Here is a 22,914-nt window from a genome sequence, read left to right as displayed (position 1 = left end):
TCTTATTATTTAAATGCGTAGTTCTACATCGTTTTGGATATTCAGTAATATCAATAATTTAGAATATTTGATAATTGCGAAAGTGTCGATTATTTCGGTATTATCACATAGGTATTACTGACAATCATTTTTTATTTTTCTAATATTAATTTTTCGAATTGAGAGTCCCTGGTTTGTGATAAAATACCACACAGTGACATCTACTGGCAGCTATAGAAATTTTTAGGAATGAGGTACCCGCATATGATTAGAAAATTTACTCATCTACGCTTATTCGTAAATAGTGCATTTGATTACCAGCAGATGGCGCAATACATTCGAAAATTTCATTGATTGCGCAGAATACACAGTGGTGAGAAAACAACGAGGGGTGAAGGAACGTGAGCCTTCGATAATCATCTCTTTCATCGGCAAGTTTCGCACACGACGGTACGTGCATTATTTTGAGTCATACTTTTAACTTTACTTCGCTAAAATTTTACTCTTTTAACTCAGTTATAAGCAAGGACAACGTTACTGATTACGTAAGAGCACACGACAAAGTAACACCCCGTTCCTTTTGCTTTTAATCTCTGTAAGTCGATGAAGGACAGAACAAATTCCAATTATCTTCTAATTTCGCTTCATAAAATATTTTTAGAATATTTCCTGACATCCTAACGAGAAATTTCTTTCCTGTTTTATTCATCAAAGTTCTGTCGACTATTCCTGCCATGCTGACTTTGATTCGGTGTAACTTTATAGGTTAACCGTATCATGTACTGCATATCCCCTTATCAAATAAGAAAGCTTACGATCGTGTCGGCTTTTTACAAACATCTGATGAAAATATTATTTTACAACTTTGACATTGGTGTTAAGGTTATGAATGTTCTGTCTTTTGATGCATCTGAATTGTAAAAAGGTGAATTGAAAAATAGACATGCAAGAAATGATTAGATTAAAGAGAACGCAAATGTATTCATACGAGAATCACGCACATAATATGTCTGGCTTAAAATCAGTCCATATTTTTCATAGAAGTATAATTTGTACAATGTGATTGTCATTTCGGATGAACAGAAAAGTTATCAATTATCTTCGACTAGTTATCGGGAGTGATAGTATTTTGAATTAAGTTCGAAAATTCGAAAAAAAATTCTCTTAAGTATAATCGTCAACACTCAGAAGAACTTATATCGTTACATAAAGATACTAAAATATAGAACTATGTTGCAAACGTAGAAATATTTGTTAAAGTTTTCGACATCGGTGCCAGATCATTCATTCAACCTTACTCTCTTTATATTTAAACAACCATTTAACATATTATAACTATAAGTGTTAGCAAGTGAATAAGTTGCCAAGTTTGTATTAAAATTTTATGTGCGATGCCTTTACGATATTAAAGAAATTGTGTATGAATAACAACGCTTCTTCCTAACCTCGACGGTTATCGTAACACATTATGGGAAAGTGAAAAACCAATTTACGTACATATTTGAAGAATCAGTACAGAAATAATCTGAATGTAATTCCTATTTTCACAGCTAAGTACTTTTATTTTTTGTAAGTTTTTTTATTTAAAAAATAAAGTATGAATATTTTGATTTCACTTTAATTTTTTCGAGAAACTTGTTCCTCTGAATTATGTGCTCAGTATAACAGAGGTGTGTAGCGTGTAGATATTTTTTAATTTTGTGCACAAGGCAAATGTTCTGCACTACAAGGTGTTATTATGCCTGACGAATGTTGATTGAACTCTTCTAAATGTTTACAATAGTTTTCGATCCTGGATACGTTCCAATATCACGTGTCCTTCATTTTCAAATTCGATACTTGACGTCTTATATAACACAAATATGACTGATCGCCTATTTCTTGTATTTTTTTCAGAGTACGAAGCCAAAGCCGCAGTGTAGAGATGCATCTGACTTCTGCCACTCTTTATGCTCTCAGATTATCGGTTCATCGGGTAAGAATTTCACGTGTGCAAATAAACCTAAAATAATTCCGTACGTCTCGTAATATTGAGAGAAGGCCACAGTAAACAGGACTATTAAGTTCAACTATATGTATGAATTAATATAAGTTTACTTTTTTAGGGAGCAGTTTCAGGTGCTTTGCGCAGAAACGCCGTCGAACGTAATATTACGAAATCAGCGCTCGTCCTTGCTACCGTCGGCCTCTCTATGAGCATTTTTTCCGTGAAGAAAATGCTAGCCTCGAAACATCGAGGTCGTCTGTAACATTATCCAAATCGACGACAACAAAACAACACCCGAAGAAGAAAAAACGAAACAGTTTAAGATGGTTCACTAGATCTGAATCATCTTTGCATCTTACTCTCGAAGGAGATCCATTGTTATATGGATACTGATTATTTTTATATTATGTTCCTTTCGCTACATTTTTCATTTCAAGCGAAACAGCACTGATTTATTTACGTAACATTTAAATTATAATCATTATCAAATTCACTCAAACATTAGAATTGTAGTGAACCACGTTATTCACGTATATATATATATACATCTAGTCTAAAATATTTGTATTCAAGATAATGATGAAAGGAATATTAATTAGGCTGAACTGTAAGTCGCTTTAATGATGCAGACTGTTTCGTATCTTTGAGAAGAATTTATTAACTTCATGTATGCGTTTCATAGTGGATACGCAAGAGCGAGATTATTTAGGGATAGAAGAAATTCTTTTCAAACGTACTCTCAGTCGAGAATCTTCGATGGTTGTTGATTTGTGTAGATTCGATTTAAGAATATTATCTTGTATGACAAGATCGATCTACTGAGATCTTCTTGATTGTTGTTGTTGAAAGACTGCATCAAGAGATGCGGTCGCAAAGTTATGTAAGAGCGCAACATTGAATTCTTGTGTAGATTGTACCCATTTTTGTCGTAGTCAAGCAAACAAATTTTCTGGTTCGCAAGATCGACAATGAAACTTTTTTAGTTCTTTTATTTTTCCCTATCCTTCAGTTCCGCAAATTCTGTAGTTTATAATCACAATAAGATCTACCGAAAATAGATAGAGCATTTATTTATGGCTATCACATAGAAAAATGAAAATCCTTAATAAAAATAAATATTATGAACATATTCGAGTAGTGGTTCTTCAACATCGTTAGATCGTCATTTACATAACGATGAAACGACAAAAAGCAATAGAAATGTGTGTATTAGACTTAATGTGTACATTTATTTATAGTTATTATACAGTCTCACACTCGATATCTCTTATAACATCTCGTCTCTATATTCTCCTACACTCGTTCCTACAAGCATTCCTTTCGTATTCTCGTAAAAGAATTTCATCCACACCAGGGAAACATCAACGAGATCAACGTGTCGTTGAATCACATCTTATGTAAAAGAATTTCACGTTTTCCTTTATATGTAAAAAAATATTGAAGTTCTAAAAGATTTTTAGTCGATCTTTCCCTTCGTGTGCATGCAGACTATTCGCACACAAGATATTTATTCATATATATTACACGATTGAAAAATTTAGGATCGTCGGACCCCTTGATTGAAAAAATAAAAATGTGAAATGAAGTTAAGATAAAAAAGAGAAGAATAAAACACAATGACGATATTAAGAATACGAGCGATCAATAATGGTAACATTTATGAATTTCTAAAAAAAAGCAGCAACGTCAAAAATTCGGCAAGTTTACGTTTGTTCCATATTCTGATCGCCTCTACTGCTACTAATCAATTTATTTTATACTTAAAAAAAACTTTGGCAAATGCTACGCTTAAACAATACTTTGGCAAACAAAACTTGTTTATCCGATAATCCGTCACTGTCTTTACCGATGAGAATAAAAAGATGCGTGTACGTTTGTTCTTATGGTAACTTAAAATTAATGAATAAGAATAAGCACTAAATGCAGAATGCGCGCTACTCGAAATTCGACAAAAAAACTGTACTTCAAGTATTATACTTTCATACATCAAACATGGATCTACATACATTACACCCTAATTACAATGGAAGTATGTATGTATATATGATGATTGTGCTTAAAACGCTCGAGTAGTTCACTTGATGCATTTAGTATTTTATTGTACATGGTGCTCCAGAAATAAGTAGTTAAACATTAGAAGCTTATTTTACTCACCTTGAAGATGAAAAATGATCAAACACTGTCACACATCATACGTCGATAGAATAAGCTTCCAAAGCTTGGCCATGTATCTCTAAAACACCCTGTACATGCACGATTTGGGCCAAATCGGCAAATCGAATGTCCCAAATATTACCCACACCTAAGAACAACGAAAAATGTCGAGAACAAATTCTTCGGTTTCCCGGTTTATATTTCCTTATTTAATTTCTTAGCTAGTGGCAGTATGGTAGGGAGGCAAGTGATTATCGAATAGTCGACAACCAATATACGATTCAATTTGTTCAATAATTATATTCTGCAAGATAGAACCAATATGTAAGTCGGAGACGATCATACCGTACAGTGGTGGGGATTCTTGTTGCTTATGATCACGTTATGGCAATTAAAATGATTATGTTCTAAGAGTACTAGCCCGTCTCATTGACGATCTAGATACGAGGCCCAGTTACTCATTGACTGAACAGCTTCACCGTTGTAAAAATCATGTTTCATATTAATTGGTATTTGTCAATGAAAGAATATAGAATATTTGAGTATAATTTGTAAATATAAATAGGGCCGTTTGTTGTACAATACTGACAACTACAATATTTTATCCATCATTTATCAAATTCCAAAAAAGAGGCATAATGTAACAGGGTTTACTGTGTATCAACTAGTTTTTAACCTGCAGCTGCACTTATAAGCTCACAAAAACGAAAGAATAAAAAGTGATGAGAAAACTTTATGTAATCCTTTCCCGCAAAAGAATGATGATAATGTTAAAAAAATAGATCTTGTTTCCATGTTTAGTAATCACATTCCGTTATCTTAAGCTTAATTACTAACGAAAACATTCAATCGGTGTCTTTTACTTCCTTTGATTTTTACGAATATTCACAGATGAAAGATATCAATATCCGAAGTCCAAGAATAGAGAGACGTAGATATTAAAAAAGTATTGACTGGTTAGCACCCGAGAAACAATAACCGACTGATGAACTCACAGGGCAATTCGAAACGGGGACGGTAAACTGTCATTTACTATTTAACTACGCTACAGGATGCATTTCCTGTATGCATTTTCAACACTTTTAGATATATCTCTTATTTATTGTTGAAGTTACTGTTTAATTTAGCCGATTTTCACTGATCTCTAAATTTGATGCAACTATTAGTAAATAAATCAATCCGCCCTCAAAATGCGTATTCTTCATTTCCAATTGCTTAGTATTTAAAAAAACAATTACTCACAAACACTGTAAAGTAAATCGTTCTAAACGATACTGATAACAGAACTGTATAAAGAGGAACCAATTCTCTAAAACGTTTGACGTTTCTGTTGAGATCGAATTTCGCATTCTGTGCGTGCGATTGGCCCCCATCGTACGTGAAGACTCCATAGAAGTCATATGTTATCTTTAAAATTTTATTTTTTAAAAAAAGAAGAAACGAAGGAAAAGATAACTGAATCTATGCACTTGGTGCAAAGATTGTTCGTACTTCAATACTAATATATATATATATATATATATATCTCATAATATAATAAAACGCGTAACTTTGTTATTTCATTTGCACACGCTCTACGTGAAAGACTTTCGAGCTTTTACAAATTATATGTTTTTTCTTTCGTTTTTTGGCTCGTCTCGAATATGAAATATCTTATAAAATTTGCAATAAAATAGAAACTTTTTAGTACGCTCGTCTTTAAACAATATCTAAATCAATTTAAAATGGTATAAAATCAATACATTCGATGCATCTGAAAGCATCTGATATTCAAGGCCAGACAATTTTTTTCTTCGTCCCCTATCCATAGTAAAATTTGTATATTTTTACAATTTTTATTCTAGTATACCTTCATGCGCATTCTCGTATTTCGTTTCGGTATTTCTGTATGTACAAAGATTTATAAAACGATTCAACTACGTTCCCTAAACCATTACGCAATTGAATCGATCATTTATGTTTCTTTTTTTTTTTTTTTTTTTTTTCGTGGAAACCATAGTCTTTTCACACGAAACGATATCGACGACTCTATACAGTGAATCAAAGACTTCTTGAACGATTTTCAACTAACGAGTGATCCGCTACGTTAAACATCAACACCAAAATGTGCATCGTAATGTTTGTTATGCACCGCATAAGTTCCACACACTCGTATAGATATACGTATATAAGTTCCTTCCTGTATTCATTGATTTTCCATGCAATTTCAAGGTAAATAGTTTCAAGATCCATCTACCAAGAACATGTGCTCAATACTTTTACCAATGTTAAGAAATAACACTTACTCTTACTAAGAATATCAATTATTCAAGATAAGACACCTTAATACGTAGCAACATTTTCGATTTGAAATTTCAAAGAATTTCCATTTAGAAATGATCAGTACGGATATGTATACTGAACATTTTATTTTGCATCGCTTACTATTCTCGTAATTTTCCAAACATGCAAAAACATATTCATTCATTTCTGGTCGTTTACGAGGACATTATGGTCCATTCGAAAATGTGATCAACGAAATGTGTAGGTGTACTTACATACTGAACATTAGAACGCTCTAATACATTCTTATTGATACCATACAAGAAGTAGATTTTATCCGTTTAACTTAGTCATCCCATTTTATAGGAGAGACACTGACAGAAGTTCGAATAGATCAGTGCCATTAGAAACTTTGTAATGGGTATGTACGTTCGTCCATTGTTTAGAAATTCTCTTCGGCAGATTATGAAGTAAATATGTACGATATTACATTTTGTAATAGTCTTGTAAGAACTGACGTATACTATACGACTGGAGTGCGTTGACTCGAGAAGCGATAAAAATATGCAAAGGCTGAACTTTTTCTTCACCATAATACATGTGTATTTACGAATACGTATTTATAAACGTTTATTTTTTGGGCTCTTAATTCTGAATCATTAGCACTAACCATTGAAGAGTGCGATAAGTGCGTTTATAACGTCTACCTATTTCAGCGAAGACCATGGGTTTCTGTACTTGTCAAAATATGTGACTCAGCTATGAACGGGTTATCGATATGACGATGTTTCATCTATATGTCCTATTTCCCTTTCAGCCGTAGGAAATATCAACTTGAGCGCTTTGGCATTCCTAGAGCCAACCAATCGCGTTTTCCACTTGTCCATCAATTGAATGCTTTCTGGCAGTTCGAACACAAAGTCAGTGTTACGCTCCGTACACTGTTGAAAGGATAACACAAACCTGGTATCCTTTCCTTTTTTGCACGCTCACCACTACCTTAGTAGTTGCGGAGTATTCTATCGAAAGCATGTGTACAACTCGCGATAAGGAGAACCGATTGATGTCTACGACGAATAGCACGCGAATCGTTTTTATAGTCTCGTATTCACACAGAAGAAGAGCGTACCAACTTTATGACATGGAGGAACAGGGCAAACGCGGCGATCCCATCTGCGTGAGCACCCTATCAAGCCATTGTAACGGACCATTCAAATGCAGCTCTATCCAACATGGCGTCGATGTAACAGTTTGTCGTCTATACGCTGCTCCCCAACCCTTCACAAAACTCATTCTGATAGTACACATCCGAGTTAACTGATATACTGCTTCGAAACCCTGAGATACCGAATGCGACAACAATGCCGCGAATTCCTGGTTATTGAAGATCTTCAAATTGCAGCCTAGATAAAGAAAAATGATTATAAAAATGAAATATTGATATAAACTTATCGTTTACTGTCGGTTCCTGTTCCAAACATACTTACTGGGTGGAATTTTACAAACAGTAGCCGGATGCCAGCCATAACGTTGATTGCAATTAGGGCTTTGAACGAATATGCTTGAGTCGGACAAACACTCTGCAAACACCTCGCCACCAATGTAGTAAAGTCTAGCTCCTTTGCCGATATGCCGTCTCGTTTGTTCGACTACGGTATTACGATTAACGTTTGACAACAGGCCGAGACAGAAACGCTCTGAATTGCTTGGATCGGTGAATCCATCTACCGTGATGCTCGGTTGCGACGCATGGAAGGTTTCGCCCACTCTTGTATTCAACTCGTAGTAACTTATCGAACACCTTTAGTTAACCCAGAACGAAGAAAATGTTATCGTTCGTTTCAAGCACAAACAAGAAGAAGTGAGAGATTTTTGATTGCAATATTAGTAGCTCGCGAACGAATCGACTCACCAAAAGGCAGGTTCGCAATACATAACCGGTTGTGCGTCAACGGGGCTAGGAGAAAAACGCGACAAAGACATGTTGTCATTGTGATCCATATTATCGCCATCTTCGCTTATGTATCCTGGAGGAGGAGTGTCCGCAGGTGGATCCATAGATCCAGGCGGCGGATGCGGTGAACCCTGTATGCTTCCTAGACTCCCCACACTCGCCGGACTCGTTACTTGCATACTCTGTAAATAAGAAGCGGCACTTGTAGTCGTTTGGTCGCTTACACTTCACAGAACTGGACACAAACCTGCATTCCTTGGTACGGATTATTCGGCTGTTGTTGTTGCTGCTGTTGCGGTGACTGCGGTATACCCTGTTGGTTATGATGCTGATGGTTTAGCGTTGCGTGAAAGTTCGTGTTCTCCGGCACGCTGACGCTGAGCTCTTCGAGGGAGGTATTGTAGAGGACGGGCTCGTCCCCGGCTAAGTTGTGCCGTGGCACAAGAATGGCTGGCAAAACTGTCAAATTTCAGACGATGGTAACTAATTGAATGACGCAAAAACTAACGAAATAAGTAATTCATTTTTTACCTGGTGTCTGTATTCGTTGATAATGGTATGGATTGACACAGACTTCGTCTCGCTTTTGCGTAAACGCGTATTCGCAGTGCTCGATCGCCTTTAGCTCGTGGTGCGACTGCAAGTCCGGCCAGCGCCAAAGCCGACAGTAAATCACGTGTGGCAAACCTTTGCCTCGCACCCCCTGGACACCGTTGTCACCGACGCCGCCTGGACTAGGCCTTCCGGACAAAAGCCAGATATCTTCGATTAGTTCTCACATGTTTTTAAAGCTTAAGCGCCTGAACATTCAGATTCACGCTCTAACGGGAGAAGCGAACTAACTCTGAGCTAGTTTAACGCTGGGAAGGGAAGCTGTGCTTTAATGTCCACGCTTCTTCCCAACTTCCTTCTGTCTCTTTTGCTTCTTCGACTTCTGTATTCGTGTCTGCCACACAGGAAGTGGTGGCGCCTACCGACAAAAAGAAGCTAACCGACACATACGTGTTGATCTTCAGCATTTCTCTTTCTCCTTCGAGAGCGAGAGAAGCATTTTAACGGGAGTACCTATACACAAAGTGATCCAGCAAAGGAAGAAAAAAACAAAATATCCGTATAATTCACTCTCGGTTTTGATCTTCAGGACATAATTCGAATCGCTTCAAAGGACAAGCACGGTACACAGGAAGAATCTTTGAGGTGGATGCGTCGTCTTTGACCGAGAGGACATATTTCTATCTCCTGACTTCTAAACTTAACGCTAACAGAAATTCTATGGTACATTCCATGTTTTCTGACTTCGTCGCGTAACACGAGTAGCCGCATTCGATCAACAACAACAAACTAAAGACCGCCACTGGCAGTCAAGATTCTCGTAACTTCTATTGACAATTAAATGGTGGTAAAGGAATTCGCGCGGCGATCACGCACGACAAAGTTTCGATTTTCATCGAGCAACAGAGATAGAGCTTGAGAAACTCGGCCCTTTTCTTTCCCTTGTTCGACTCTGCAATTCCCTCTTCTCCTTCCTCTCTTCCTGCTTGCCTGCCTCTCCGTTATGCGCAGTCTACGCGCGTGCGACCCACAATCATAATTGCACCATTCTGCAATTGGTTACATAATAATTTAGAAACGGTCGTTATGGGACATTTCATGGTGTTGTCATCGGCTCCGGCTCGATATCCGACGAATTCGCACGATACGATCGCGTATCCAGAGAACGAATGAACACGCGAGACCACTCATAGCGGAAAGTATATTTTAGGAGAAAGCTGAATACGATTTCGACGCAACGTTTCACTACGAATATCGCGTCTACTCCATCCTGCTCCATCCCGTCCCATCCTGTCCCATCCCGTCCCATCCCGTCTCATCCTGCCCTGGCTTGTCTAGTCGCCTAGCCTTTCATCTCCGGTGATGTCATCGTCGATAAGACGAATAAGCGTGACGCCAACAAATGTAATAAACATCACGAATGATTTTCAAAGTGCAACGACCTAGGAATGCGTCGAACATTCCCGTGCCCGTACCGCGCTTAGTTTGGTATCGAATATTAATGGACAAAATTTCGAGCAGAAAAGAAGGCATTTGATTATCGGATTAACGAATATATGAGATGGAGTTATCTCTTCTTTGAATCAATTGCAAGTTTATGCTTCATAGTTGTTCGGAAGAATTCAAACTTATTTTCACGCACGAAGAGTCACAGTAACGAAGGTTTACACTGTCAAGCGCGCCCCGAGAAAACGACATTTTATAAGCGTGAACCTACTATAAACTAATCGTGCCTGTATCGATGGACGATCGAGCAATTACTCGAGCGGTTAATGAAATCGACCGAACACGGTAGAAAGCACGATAACGTACTTACTCGTTACGAGCTGAACTGATCGAAACTACTACACGCAAATACGATTAAAATCGCAAGATCTTGGTCTAGGTGAAACTAGCGAAGCTAGTTTACTAGCTATCGGGGATCGTGGGGAAAACGTAATCATCCACGGTCTCGATCCTTCTGCAATTTTAGTCATCTTGCTGACGCATCATTGGCCGGCTCGAGGACGCAGAGTCGCATTCACCATGAAATTCTTTCCACGTATGCATCAAACGAGAGACGCGACTTAATCGAATTTAATCGTCGATTGCGTCGGGAGAGTACCAGACGCTGTGCATCCTTTGCTCCCACGTTTTTTCGCAAAAGGAAGAGAGGAAAGAAAACAGTCGATACGTGAGCTGCACTTATTTGCACGGCGTGCTACTGTCGCTCCTTGTATTCTACTAAACGCTAGCTAAACAGAAAAAAACGTTTGATAGGAGCCTCTTCTTCTGAACTGCGAATATTCCTTCGAGCAAGGCTCTGCTTGTACGAAACGAGCACGCATTGATTGGTAATGGAACCAACTCGCTAACAAGTGAAAGTTTTTTCCGTTTTATCGGCAAGTACGGTCGAACGCGGTTATCGCTACTGCCATTAATTGTCAACGAACAAGGAAAAAAGTTCCGATCAGTGGAAGGATATAAATGGTCAACTGCGGAGCGATAGAGAAAAGTAGAAACATGAAGAGCTAGAAAAGAAACGGATCAACCATTTTGATAAAACAAGTTAATGAAAGTGACACGATAAATTTCTATAGCTTCTGGAAGTGAAGTTGAGCCGAGCTGAATGGAGCGGAGCAAAGTTACGCCGACTCCGTTTCTCGCCGCGTCGCGTCGTTACAAGGATAACAAGAATACTTCTCGGAATGATAGACGGTTCTAAACGGTGTTCGTGTGGCGGAACTTCGATTTTTGGCGTGTTACAAGGTCGCCCGAAACAGTAAAAGCAGCTGGTTTTTTGCACGAAATTCGTAACGTAGTTAGATAATCACCGCGTTTCATACCTAGTTATCGCCTCTACTTCTCAAGAAACGCCGCTCGACTTACGCAACGTTACCTTTTACAAATCCTACTCTTCTCCTTTTAACGTCTAAATCGCCATCTGGAAGATACATCTCTAGACCATAGAAAAAAATAAATACCTGACATTTGAACGATCCAACTAGTGATGTAGAAATTTGTAATCTGGAAAATTCGGATTGTTCTCATCGCTTATGATCAAATATTCTATCGTCATTCTGTGAACGTAATTAACTAAAAGCAAATACTCTCATCACGCTGGCAAAACACGCACATCGTGAATCGAAACCAAAATATGCATTAATAACTGTGAAATATTTCATACTCGATCGGAATATATTGCGAAGAATTTTTCGATTATAACGCCGAGATGAGAAACATGAACCGCGACGAAGCGCAAAGCGCAAACGTTCCATTCGGGCTACCGAAGGATCTGCCTTTCTCGATGATAAACTTTCCCTCTCTCCTGCAAGTATCCTTGGATGCGCGACGACATGGCTAGGATTACTATTAATAAAGTCATTACGAGCTACGTACGGCGTTACAATCGATATTGACATACGAGCTTATTTGTCTAACCTGAAACCCAATACAGAACCTTTTCAAAATGCAAAACTACTTCGTCCAATGAACTTAATGGATAAAATGCAACTCTGGTATTTGTCCTATCATTCCGTGCTATTGCAAGCTATCGTTTTGCTCCGTTGGGCGATTTATAAATTTTTCGTTATGCAATACAAAGATAAGAGAACAGGCATTGAAAACTGTAATTATGTTTCAAAAATAACATCCGTAGATTATGGACAATTCCAAAGACCATTTACTGCACAGATATTCCATTACAAAAGTGAAAAGATCAATACAGAATAAACTAACAGTTTAAAATTTTCTCTAAAATCAAAATACATATTTATCGCTTTTTTACATTCAATTTCGTTTCTATTTTATTGTGGCTTTCGTCGATCTAAAGAAATCTAAATGTAACTAAATGTATTTATTCTCTCTAATGATCGACTCAATGTACAGTCTAAAATCAGTGCATGGAGATGATTGTGACAGCAGTCACGCGATGTTAATCGAAAGTAAAATTGTCAAAGGGACGAGGATTCTTGAAGTGAGAGAAAGATGGACTGTGGAGACAACGTGATGCGCGCACGTGTCTCATTCACAACACGTTTACAAAACTGAAACGGACCCTGCGCACGTTAATTCTTACTTATTATACCGCCATGAAACGTGGTTGCAGCCCGATAAAAAGGATCGTTTACACGGTCTTTCGTTTTGAACAATGTCATGCAGCATGCCCGACGCGCCGATTTCCTCACGAAGATTGTTATGTAATTGCCAAGATAAAGTCGTACAATCACTCTATGTAACTATCGTGTCATAGTAAAGCAACGTGCAATTTATCCCGCTAAGAATAAACAAAACAGCTGTAATCTTTCGTGTCGACGAAAAATAATGCATAACGGCTGTGTCTTATTCCCAGTATATCCGAACAAAGAATGGGTAATTTGAAAAGAATTATCATGTATACAAATATAGTTTCATTCATAATGACAGGAAGAAAGAATAAAGCATTCATTCACGAGAGTGACTTAGGTCAGGTTACATTTTAGATACAAGAATTGCATATCAAATTGAAAGTTTGCTCCGACATATGGACATTTTTCAATTTTACCAAATAATATTTAATATTTACTATTTACTAATGATGTTCGTCGTATCCATCTGATTCACTAAACGTTTTTAAATGGTAAAAAAATATGCGACTGCTGTCGTGATTGGAGCAGTCGAAAATTTGCTTGTTCATTCTATGTATAAATATGATTTCGGATGTTTTGCCAATTCATTCATAGTCCGCGTTTATTTACTAATGACCATAAACCAGACAAATCAGTTTTGGTAAATAATCAGTCACTATGTTGCATCTGTAGCATAATTGTGACAGATGTATGTATAAGAAAACATAAAAAGATCGGATATTATCAATTTCGGTAGCAGATGATCCGTTATTGAAACAAAAGCTATTTCTGCTGCGTAAATCCTTTCACAATGTAGAGAAACGTCAAAGAGATAGGTCGGCGTGACAGTATACAGAGAAATACGCACATATGTAAATATGAACGACAGCCGAACAAAACACGCACACATATGTAACACGACCACAATATATTTCCTGTGTCCCATTAAAGTATGTAGATACAAGTAGCTACAGAACATGAAATTGTTACAGATTGGGTTACGTTACGTTCGTAAATAGATATAGAAATAACCGAATGTAAAAAAGAATAGAATGAATAGGGCGCAATATTTATGCAAGAGCAAAATAAAATGAGCGTACCTTGGTATAATGATGCACTTGGTGTTGCAACTTTGCGTGGTAATGGCCTTTTCAAGTTCCTCGAGGCCAGTAGATTTCTTCAATTTTTTGACTAGGCTTTTCACCGCTTTTTCACTCCATTTGTCTTCCCCCTCGGCTTTTTTCCAACCCAGTAATCGTTTTACGATAGGCGGGTTAAAGCTGGATAACATCGAAGTCATGATTTGCGTTACGAGAATTGCGCGCGACCTGCATCGGGCTGTCTCGACGTACCACGACGCGATATAAACAAATTTTCACTCGCGATCTCAGCTACGCAATCTAGCAGAGCCACCGAGATTAACTTTTACTGCAATCTGCTGATTCTTTCAAGAACGCGAAACTCGTACAGTCAGTGAAAACTTTGCCACGGCCGCCATATTGTTCCTTAAACGCGTTCGACAAGGCTCGGCAATTCTCGGCCACTTTCGAATCAGTCACTGAATATATGCTAAATAGAAAGCAAAGTCGTGCTTTACTTCCTCGAGTCTTTTCAATTTCAGCTATATGTATTTCTCTGAAATATTTCTTGTAGCGCTACGCAAATATGCAATTTAGAGACAAATTAAATGTATATACTCAATTTTCGTATTCCAATTTTATAACTATGCGTAATAGTAGTAATATACACCGTTCAGTGAACAAAATGTTTGATTATTTGGTCACCGAATTTTTATCTCTCTAGATTACGAAAAAGCCTACACTACAAGAAACAGTATTCCTATCTATGATATCAGATTTCATGGCACAATACCAACTATCAACCTCGCATTTCCATCTATGACACGACATACCATGGCGCAGCCTCCAATGCCACACATAAGTACTAAAAATACGATCATATTAACAATGTATTGTAGTTTCCGAAAGTAGGAGCCATCTGACCGGAGTCACCGGTACTCAGTTACTACTAAGTAAGGACTAAGGACCTTTAATTCGTACGTATACTTTTTACTTCCCTGTGTATCAAATATGGGATACATCTATAACTTAAGATTTTGAACGGTGACTTGAAGGAAGAAACATCACACTGGCCCAAGGTGACTATATTGATCAACGACTAATCCAAGGACCAGTCCACAGGACCAAATTAGCCCTCAATGTAAGGACTCTCTGGACCATGACCCTGGCTACCCCTTAAGGTGGTCGGGACCATCCCCAGGATTGGTAAGGGCCCTCCGGACCCGCCGGCGGTCCCGGCGCGAGTGAGACACTCGTGCTCCCCCGATGGTATTTATACCCTCTGATTAGAAGTTTCATCATTTCCACCACCGAATGACTTATTGCATTGGCTGTCCCACTTCAGATCAGAAGATATAAGTACCCCCAGGGGAGCACGAGTATCTAACTCGCGCCGGGACCTCCGGCGGGTCCGGATGGTCCCGACGATCCTGGGGTCTCTCCTCATGATTCCCATGTTCATCCGCCTCCGCTGGGATTTCCGAAGGCGAGTCCAGTCCAGTGGACCAGCCCTTGGTCTAGCCCTTGAAGAGGCAACGTGATCATTGCTCATAATCAGTTAAAAAAACCATTTGTTTTTTGCTAACTTAAAATTGCAGATCTTTGAAAACCATAGTATGTTAGTATTACTAATTCCGCTTAGGTGACGTTCCTGGCTTATTCTGAAAGATGGCGAAGCTTAATCCGTGTGCAGTTATCTGCTATTAATACTTTGCACAGTTTAACAGAGAGGAGTTTGCAATCTAGTGTATTATAAGGTAGAAGCATATGTGGACGACCGACCAAAAAGTACCTAATGTAAACGACACTTTATAAAATGTATGGATTTATGAGAATGCCCATGTGTATACCTATGTATATACATATATTTCCGCGCTAAGGCTGTATACACTGCTCCAATAGTCTCGAACTTATGAGTACAAAAAAGTATACAGGAAAGCCTATATCTTTAAAATAGAAAATAATACTATTACGTTAGGAAATCTGTAGAATTTCATTATTAACATTTCAGAATGTAAAAATTAAGTTCCACATTAAATGTGTACTTATATTTTCTTAAAATAAAAATTTTAAATGAAACGCATTATACTCCGGAGTCAAATCTCTGACATCTAATTTTAGTATTCCTTACAGCTCATGCGTCTCGTGTCTTGGATCTACGATAAAAAGCGTTAACAATTACTGTTATATAGATTATTATCCTTTTTTTTTTAAATCCAATCATCAATATGTCTTTCACAGAAGGGTAAGCAAAATGTTCATTTTAATTTATTATGAAATTTGCAAAATACAGTCGACCGCATATTCGATTGTTGAAAATATCAAAAATTTAACAGATAGATTCATTAGCTGTATTTTATCGTTGATAAAATTAAGTCAAACATTATTCGGGTGAAGTTATATTTCTATGCGTATGTAGAAATGGGGAACTATCGCTCGAACTATTTCAGTCTTCGATTAAGTTACATAGGTAAATTTAGATACCTAACTAAATTAAGGTTTATCGTCCAGACGCGCACAGTCATTAAAATTATATGATAATCCTATTGGATGTGTAGACATCTGATAAAATCAGTGAAATTAACGCGGATGTTTTATTCTCTTATAAATCTTTCACAGGTGCATTACGTTCAGCGAATTCTTTAAAACTGCTTACAATGCTGCAACTTTAGAACCATTTGCTAGTTGTCTAAAAGAACCATCTACGAATGGGGATAAGGAAGGAATGATGAAGATTCTCATGGATATACCATACATTGAGAATGTAAGAATTATCGGCACGTATACCGGTAAGGATGACGCTAAAGCGGCAGAACTTTACAATAAAAACCGCAATGCAGTTGCCGAAAAAGATATGCACGAGGGAGATAGTAGAATAATTAATATTCTTACTGAAACGCTGTTTACGGCCAGTGTGACCAGTAGATTATTCCTGGATGCACTTTTGGATTGCGCTAAGTATTGGTATAATTTGAAGGTTTTTGTGAATTGCCTTAGATATTGCGAATGCATGCTAGCTCTTCCTGCAAAGTTTTACGATCAGACTGCAAAAAGCAAAAAAGATTTTTTGGAATACAGAGATGCATGCATGCATTTAAGGAATGAATGTTCCAAAAAATTAAAAGTATCATCTTCTCGACGTAAAATGCAATACAGGAAAAAAAACACGAATGAAGGCTTCTCTTCGGAAGAAACATCGTTCGGAACCAATACTGCAACAATTCCTGTCGTCGATGGAAAACGGCATGCTGTTCTTGAAAATTGTTCAGATGCAGTAGCCTTGCAGTTTGATGAGAAAAGAGGCCGCCACCTTGTAGCTACCAGGAATATTAAAGCAGGAAGTGTTCTTATCGTTGATCGACCATTTGCTTTTAGTACAGATAAAGGAGCACTCAATAGGAATTGCTTAAATTGTCATGTTACCCTGATATTGCATGACAGTGTTAAAATCCCTTGTCGTTCTTGTCGAACGGTTAGTAATGTGGATGTGTAAAGTCAATTTTATTCCTGTTCTTGGAGTTTACACTATTTCTAAAAAACAACTACCCTTGCACTTCTGTAGGTATTTTTCTGCTCGGAAAAATGTCGCAAAGAAGCATGGCAAACGTATCATCGATACGAATGTTCAGTGTTCAATTCTCTCTACGAAGGTAATTCCGAACAAACGCAACAAACTTCACACTTATTACTGGCTTATAGAATGACGACTATAGGGGTCTTAAGTTCAAATAATGGAAAGGTCAATAATGTAGAAGACGATGAAATTCCACTTTTGAATGACAATTTTCTACAATTTCATGCTACAAATGAAAATAAAAAATCTAATAACTTAGGAATAACTCAAATTTATAGTTCTCTTGATTATCATACTATATTAGAATTGGAAACTCATTACGCGGATTTCGAGCCTAAAATAAATCTTATTCGGGCAATTGAAGCAATCTTTTTAGCAAAATGTTTCGCCTTTGTCTTAAGTACAATAGATGTTGTCTGTTCCAAACAAACTTTCCTCTCATTGGCTATAGCAATGTTACATCATTTACAAGCTGTGAATTGCAATGCTTATGAGATTGTGGAGAACGTATACAATAAGAAAACACATGTTTGGGAACCGAGATATGTTGGCGGTGCAATATATCCATCGGTCAGTCTCGTGAATCACAGTTGCTATCCCAACATTGTTCGTCACTCTTATCCATCAGGTAAAAAAATATATTTTTCATAAACAATGATAACAACAATTTTATGTTTCAAAATTACTTTTACAGGTATAGTGGTAGTAAGAACGTTACGCTTTATCGGAAAAGATACCGAAATTCTTGACTGTTACGGACCACATTTTCTTAGCGAAGGAAAATTTCAAAGACGCGAGTATTTGTGGAAAAAATATCGTTTTCTGTGTGCATGTGAAGCTTGTGCACAAAATTGGCAGTATCCATTACCTGAAGCAATGAATTACAAATGCAGGGCATGTTCAAAAACTATCGATATTTTTCCTTTAGATGAAATAGATATACGGCACGTACTAACTACACAATGTAATACGTGCAAAAGCAAAATTGATTTAAAAAAACTGTATAATCAGTTTAAAAAATCAGTAGAGAAAAGAGTAAATGCGATTTCTAAAATGTATGAAGGCTACTATGAACAAGCTTTGCCGCAGTTACTTGAACACATGCACTTTATTGACAAATTTTTTGTTGCACCCAACATTGAGACTATCAAAACACAACAGTGTATCATTCAATGTTATAATCAATTCGGCTGTACTTCTCAATAACAATAGCCATAACAAGCACACATGTGTGTGTATGTGTATATGCATATATTGTATGTACATGTTACATATACTTAATGATTTCGGATTTATATCACAAAATACTTAAAAAAAAAACGCAAAATTTGTTACCATACTTTTTATATTAAATACTATTCACTTTCATTGCTTGTGAGCAGTACGAAATTTTACAAAAAGAAGATAACAAACAGACTGCCCTGCATTTCCAATAAATCAACCAACCTTATTTATTGTATACTTCACGATTATCAAAAAGATTGATTTTTTCAAAGTAAAATAAATACTCGCACGGTTTCAAGATGGCTTCTTGAAGTAAAGTCATAGCATGAGCATCATTAGTATTAATAAGAATACTTCAATTTTTTCGTATCCACATTTGTAAATGCACGCATTGCGGTATTGTATTTTTACGCTTAAAATGTGAAACTAAAAGAAAATGTATAAATCTTAAAAACTACTGATATAGTTTGTAGAGACACGGCTTGCATAGATAATAAATTATATACAGTAGTTCGAGATACACGTAATTTCATTCGTCGAATTATCTAACTAAAATGCCAAAATGTCTATATTAAACTATACTTTGATCGTGTAAGTAGTTCACAGATTCGGTTACCACATGTGTGTCTCACGTATCTCACTAATAATATGACCAGCTTGAGTTAGTGCCTGAAATAACAAGTACATATGTATTGATAGAAAAATCTAAGTATTTAACATATATAGAAAGTATGATTAATTATTTATTAGAATATACCTTTAGCATGTCTGCTGCCTCTTTGCGTCTTACAGCAACATGTTCACTCTCATTTAAGAGTACTTCAGCGTGATCTGACTTGTACAAATGAGTTACAAGTTCGCTTTGTAAATTATCTTTGACATAGTTGACTAGGAAATGCATGACAGCTTTTGGTACACTATCTTGTATTGATTTTCGAACAATATAAAAGTATGATTTTATTAGTCTCTCTGTAAAGTTGAACACCTGAATAAGTAAATGAAGTAAAATATCGTTCTATCAAAAAGTCTGAAGTTTTGTTATTCATACCAATAACATCACAGTCTCGTTGTTCCCGTTCGCTCAGTTTGCGGGATGTTTGCATTGGTACCTCTGGTAATAAGTTTACTGGTTTTTGCTGTGGAGATGCTTTCTGTACTTCAATTATTGGATTTGGGCTTGGATTTGGATGAGGAGAACCACTATTTTCACGATTTCGTATGGGTGATCCATCAATCGAACTGCTTGAATCAGTTCTTCCTTGAGGTAATAAATTACTTAACAACCAATGATTCTGAGCTCCTTGTTGGTCCTTGTTCTGTTCGAAAACTTCGGCTTGATTATTAACTGAGTGTACATTCTGTTAGAAACATGTTGTATGTTTAGTTACATAATACACTAGATACACTGATAAATATTTATTTTTAGAATGTTAAGTTATACGGAAATAATTAGTTACTATACTCAAAACATTTCGAAATAATTAATTTTTTTAAGAATTACTTACTGTGTCATTTTGAATGATCGAATTTGTGGCAGATGGAAGTCTTCGATTTTGTTTTACGTGATCCGTATCGGAATTTTTTAGTAAAGATGACACAAGAGCGGCATCTTTATGAAAATCTGGATGCTTAGTATTGATATAGGCAAGTTCTATAGCAACCAAATTTTCAACCATGTGATTAGTAGTTGGGAGGCGTCTACGTAATAAATGTGTCACGACATCAACGATGCGTTCGTGTAACTTTGGAAAACGTAACATTTCTTGCTGTACTTCGGTTCCACAATGTTGTATAATTCTTTGCATTTCCTCATGCACGAGTTCTACACAACGTAACGAAGGTTCTTCGAGTCTTCGAATTTGACGCTTTACCAATAATTCAAAAGATACTTCTGGTATAAATAGAGCAGGTCTTGGACCAGTTGCGTTTCGAATCGCCGTCAAAATGTCCATTTTTGTCAGACCCGCCAGTGGATGAATAGAATCGAGTGTTTTACCAAACGTTTCATGAAAAATATAACAAATTCGTGCGCCACCACATAATTCCGTTGTTTCTATATTTCTGGCTGTTCCTTCGATTGTTGAGCAATAACTACTTGCAAATTTGGTAATGATCTGAAGTAATGTCTGACTTTTGTCACCAACATCTTCTCCATATGAATTAAGTAGTGTTTGAAATTGTGAAACCATAACATTCACTCTCGTCTGTTTTCAAAAAATATAAGTTCTACCAAATTATGTTCATTTTAGTTTTTTCTAGCTATTTATTGTAAACTATTAGTATTCACAATCAGTATTATTACCTTTAACTCTGGCAGGCAATCTCGGATATGATGCATAAGTAACCGGTTTAGAGTTTTAGCCAAATAAGGAGTTCCATTTCTGTTTGCTAAAGTAGGATACTTGCGTTGTAAAAATGCAGCTTCATCTTTTAATGCATCTTGAATACTTTTATTATTCATTATATCTTGTTGAGAACGGTTAACCACTCCAATAATTCCTAATTTTACAGGAATTACTCTACCACATAATATATCTATAGCATCAGTTCCTAAAATATAAGAAGATATAATGATTATATAATTCACTGTAAGAAAATACTAATGTTAAATAACAAAATTACCAGCATCCATGAGATCTAACTTAGTTACAACTGCTAAAGTACGTCTTCCATCTGGATCAACATCTTTACTAAGTTTTAAACTTTCACTTGTGGCCATATCAGTGTTAGCAGTGACAACAGCTAATATAATAGAATTAGGATTACATATATACTTTAATACAAGCTGTCTTATTTGAGTTTCAATATCTTCAGGCTGATCACCAACTGGTACCTTAGTAATACCAGGAAGATCTATAAGTGTCAGATTAACAACTGATGTTGAATAAATTTTCAAATTAATTGGTTCTGGACAGATTCCTTTATTAGATCCAGCCATACGATCTGTTTCAGCTTCTATTTCTTTTCGAATATCATCAAAATTTGTGTAAATTTTATTTTTGGTATGTAAAAATATACCCCATTCATCTAAGTCTAATGTTCCATTTTCTGCAGTTCTATGTTCACGATCATCCTTTGGTGAATAAACCAGTTGCAATACTAATGGACGGCGAGTAACTATACCAGTACCTCTTGGTAAAAAAGATCGTCCAACCAAGCTTTCAATAACAGATGACTTGCCTGAACTCTAAAAAGAAATTAACATTTGATTTACAACAGTACATTCTTTGGTATTTGTAAAGATTAAAAAACCTTAAGATATAATAAATTTGCTATTTGTTTAATTAAATTTTACGCTGATTAAAAATTCATGTAATATAAAATTGGATAAGTATTAATTCTATTAGCAGCAGTAAAATTTTATTTTGTAAAACATATTTTATGCATAATTTAAAGCAATACATGTTGTGATCAGATAAGAAAATTCAACAGTAATGAGCAACTACGATTTTAGCAGAAAGAAAAAAAATTTAAATCGTGTTTACGATTGTTTGTAGAAATTATTCTCTAATATTAATTCAAAAATATCAAGTTACCTGTGTACCGAGCACGACAATTTGAGGTAACTGTATAGCATCTGCACCAACAGTATTAAATACATCTTGCAATTTATTTATTACAGGTATCAAAGCTTCCATCGTAGAATAAGTGCAAGATAAATCGATTGAGACAGTTACACGGTATTAACCGGTGTAAAATGGTCTTTCGTTATATATATACCTATAATTACATGCGTTACTAATAGTCGTAAACTGTTCTCCGAAAAAGCTGCGGTCTTTTACAAGCGTTATTGGTTTTTGTAGTGATTTTTAGTATACCAAAAAATTCCGTTAAAATCACTGCAAGAGTTCTACACCTGCTGCTTCCAACCACCCTTTTCCTGCTCCATGGTCTACATGGGTTACACGCGTGCGCATTGTCTGCTCAATGCGTATTTGTCGAACGTTAAATAAGAGCCATGAATCATACGTATTTAAGTTAACGTTTCTATCCTAAGAAGTGTAAGAATTTGCTATCGCAAAAGTTGCAATTTCCGCGATAATTAAGTTAAAAGATTATAAGTA

General features: G+C 36.4%; 4 protein-coding genes across 9 annotated transcripts; 2 read left to right on the top strand and 2 right to left on the bottom strand.

Annotated features, from left to right (window-relative positions):
* The first annotated feature begins 228 nt into the window (after positions 1-228).
* Positions 229-3,227, top strand: LOC143186302 (uncharacterized). The gene is made up of 4 exons (XM_076389875.1): positions 229-233; positions 304-429; positions 1,876-1,954; positions 2,085-3,227. The coding sequence occupies exons 1-4, from the start codon at positions 229-231 to the stop codon at positions 2,226-2,228; spliced, it is 354 nt and encodes a 117-aa protein (XP_076245990.1). The 3' UTR covers positions 2,229-3,227.
* A 1,168-nt stretch (positions 3,228-4,395) lies between these two features.
* On the bottom strand, positions 4,396-14,453 carry Smox (Smad on X). The gene is made up of 6 exons (XM_076390049.1): positions 14,074-14,453; positions 8,868-9,076; positions 8,584-8,795; positions 8,295-8,518; positions 7,870-8,183; positions 4,396-7,785 (listed from the first exon to the last, which is right to left on the bottom strand). The coding sequence occupies exons 1-6, from the start codon at positions 14,271-14,273 to the stop codon at positions 7,517-7,519; spliced, it is 1,428 nt and encodes a 475-aa protein (XP_076246164.1). The 5' UTR covers positions 14,274-14,453; the 3' UTR covers positions 4,396-7,516.
* Positions 14,454-14,895: 442 nt separating this feature from the next.
* Positions 14,896-18,832, top strand: LOC143186068 (protein-lysine N-methyltransferase SMYD4). Of its 5 annotated transcripts, none has more exons than XM_076389461.1 (6): positions 14,896-15,029; positions 15,108-15,131; positions 15,695-16,297; positions 16,672-17,524; positions 17,615-18,254; positions 18,321-18,832. In XM_076389461.1, exons 3-6 carry the CDS (start codon positions 16,281-16,283, stop codon positions 18,830-18,832), a joined length of 2,022 nt encoding a protein of 673 aa, XP_076245576.1. In that variant the 5' UTR covers positions 14,896-15,029; positions 15,108-15,131; positions 15,695-16,280. The 5 variants fall into 5 exon arrangements, with proteins under 5 accessions (XP_076245576.1, XP_076245578.1, XP_076245574.1 ...); XM_076389463.1 differs by having other exon boundaries at positions 14,896-15,131; positions 17,615-17,702; positions 18,078-18,254; XM_076389459.1 differs by having other exon boundaries at positions 14,896-15,131; positions 15,651-16,297.
* Positions 18,833-19,379: 547 nt separating this feature from the next.
* On the bottom strand, positions 19,380-22,760 carry Drp1 (dynamin related protein 1). Of its 2 annotated transcripts, XM_076389456.1 has the most exons (8): positions 22,669-22,760; positions 22,387-22,570; positions 21,473-22,037; positions 21,153-21,400; positions 20,356-21,054; positions 19,899-20,208; positions 19,608-19,819; positions 19,380-19,519 (listed from the first exon to the last, which is right to left on the bottom strand). In XM_076389456.1, exons 2-8 carry the CDS (start codon positions 22,486-22,488, stop codon positions 19,463-19,465), a joined length of 2,193 nt encoding a protein of 730 aa, XP_076245571.1. In that variant the 5' UTR covers positions 22,489-22,570; positions 22,669-22,760; the 3' UTR covers positions 19,380-19,462. The 2 variants fall into 2 exon arrangements, with proteins under 2 accessions (XP_076245571.1, XP_076245573.1); XM_076389458.1 differs by having other exon boundaries at positions 19,899-20,166; positions 22,387-22,727.
* Positions 22,761-22,914: the final 154 nt, after the last annotated feature.

The sequence above is a fragment of the Calliopsis andreniformis genome, chromosome 12, assembly GCF_051401765.1.
Source record: "Calliopsis andreniformis isolate RMS-2024a chromosome 12, iyCalAndr_principal, whole genome shotgun sequence".
Lineage (NCBI taxonomy): Eukaryota > Metazoa > Arthropoda > Insecta > Hymenoptera > Andrenidae > Calliopsis > Calliopsis andreniformis.
The sequence above is the reverse complement of the archived record's forward strand: the minus strand, read 5'-3'. Positions and strand labels throughout refer to the sequence as shown.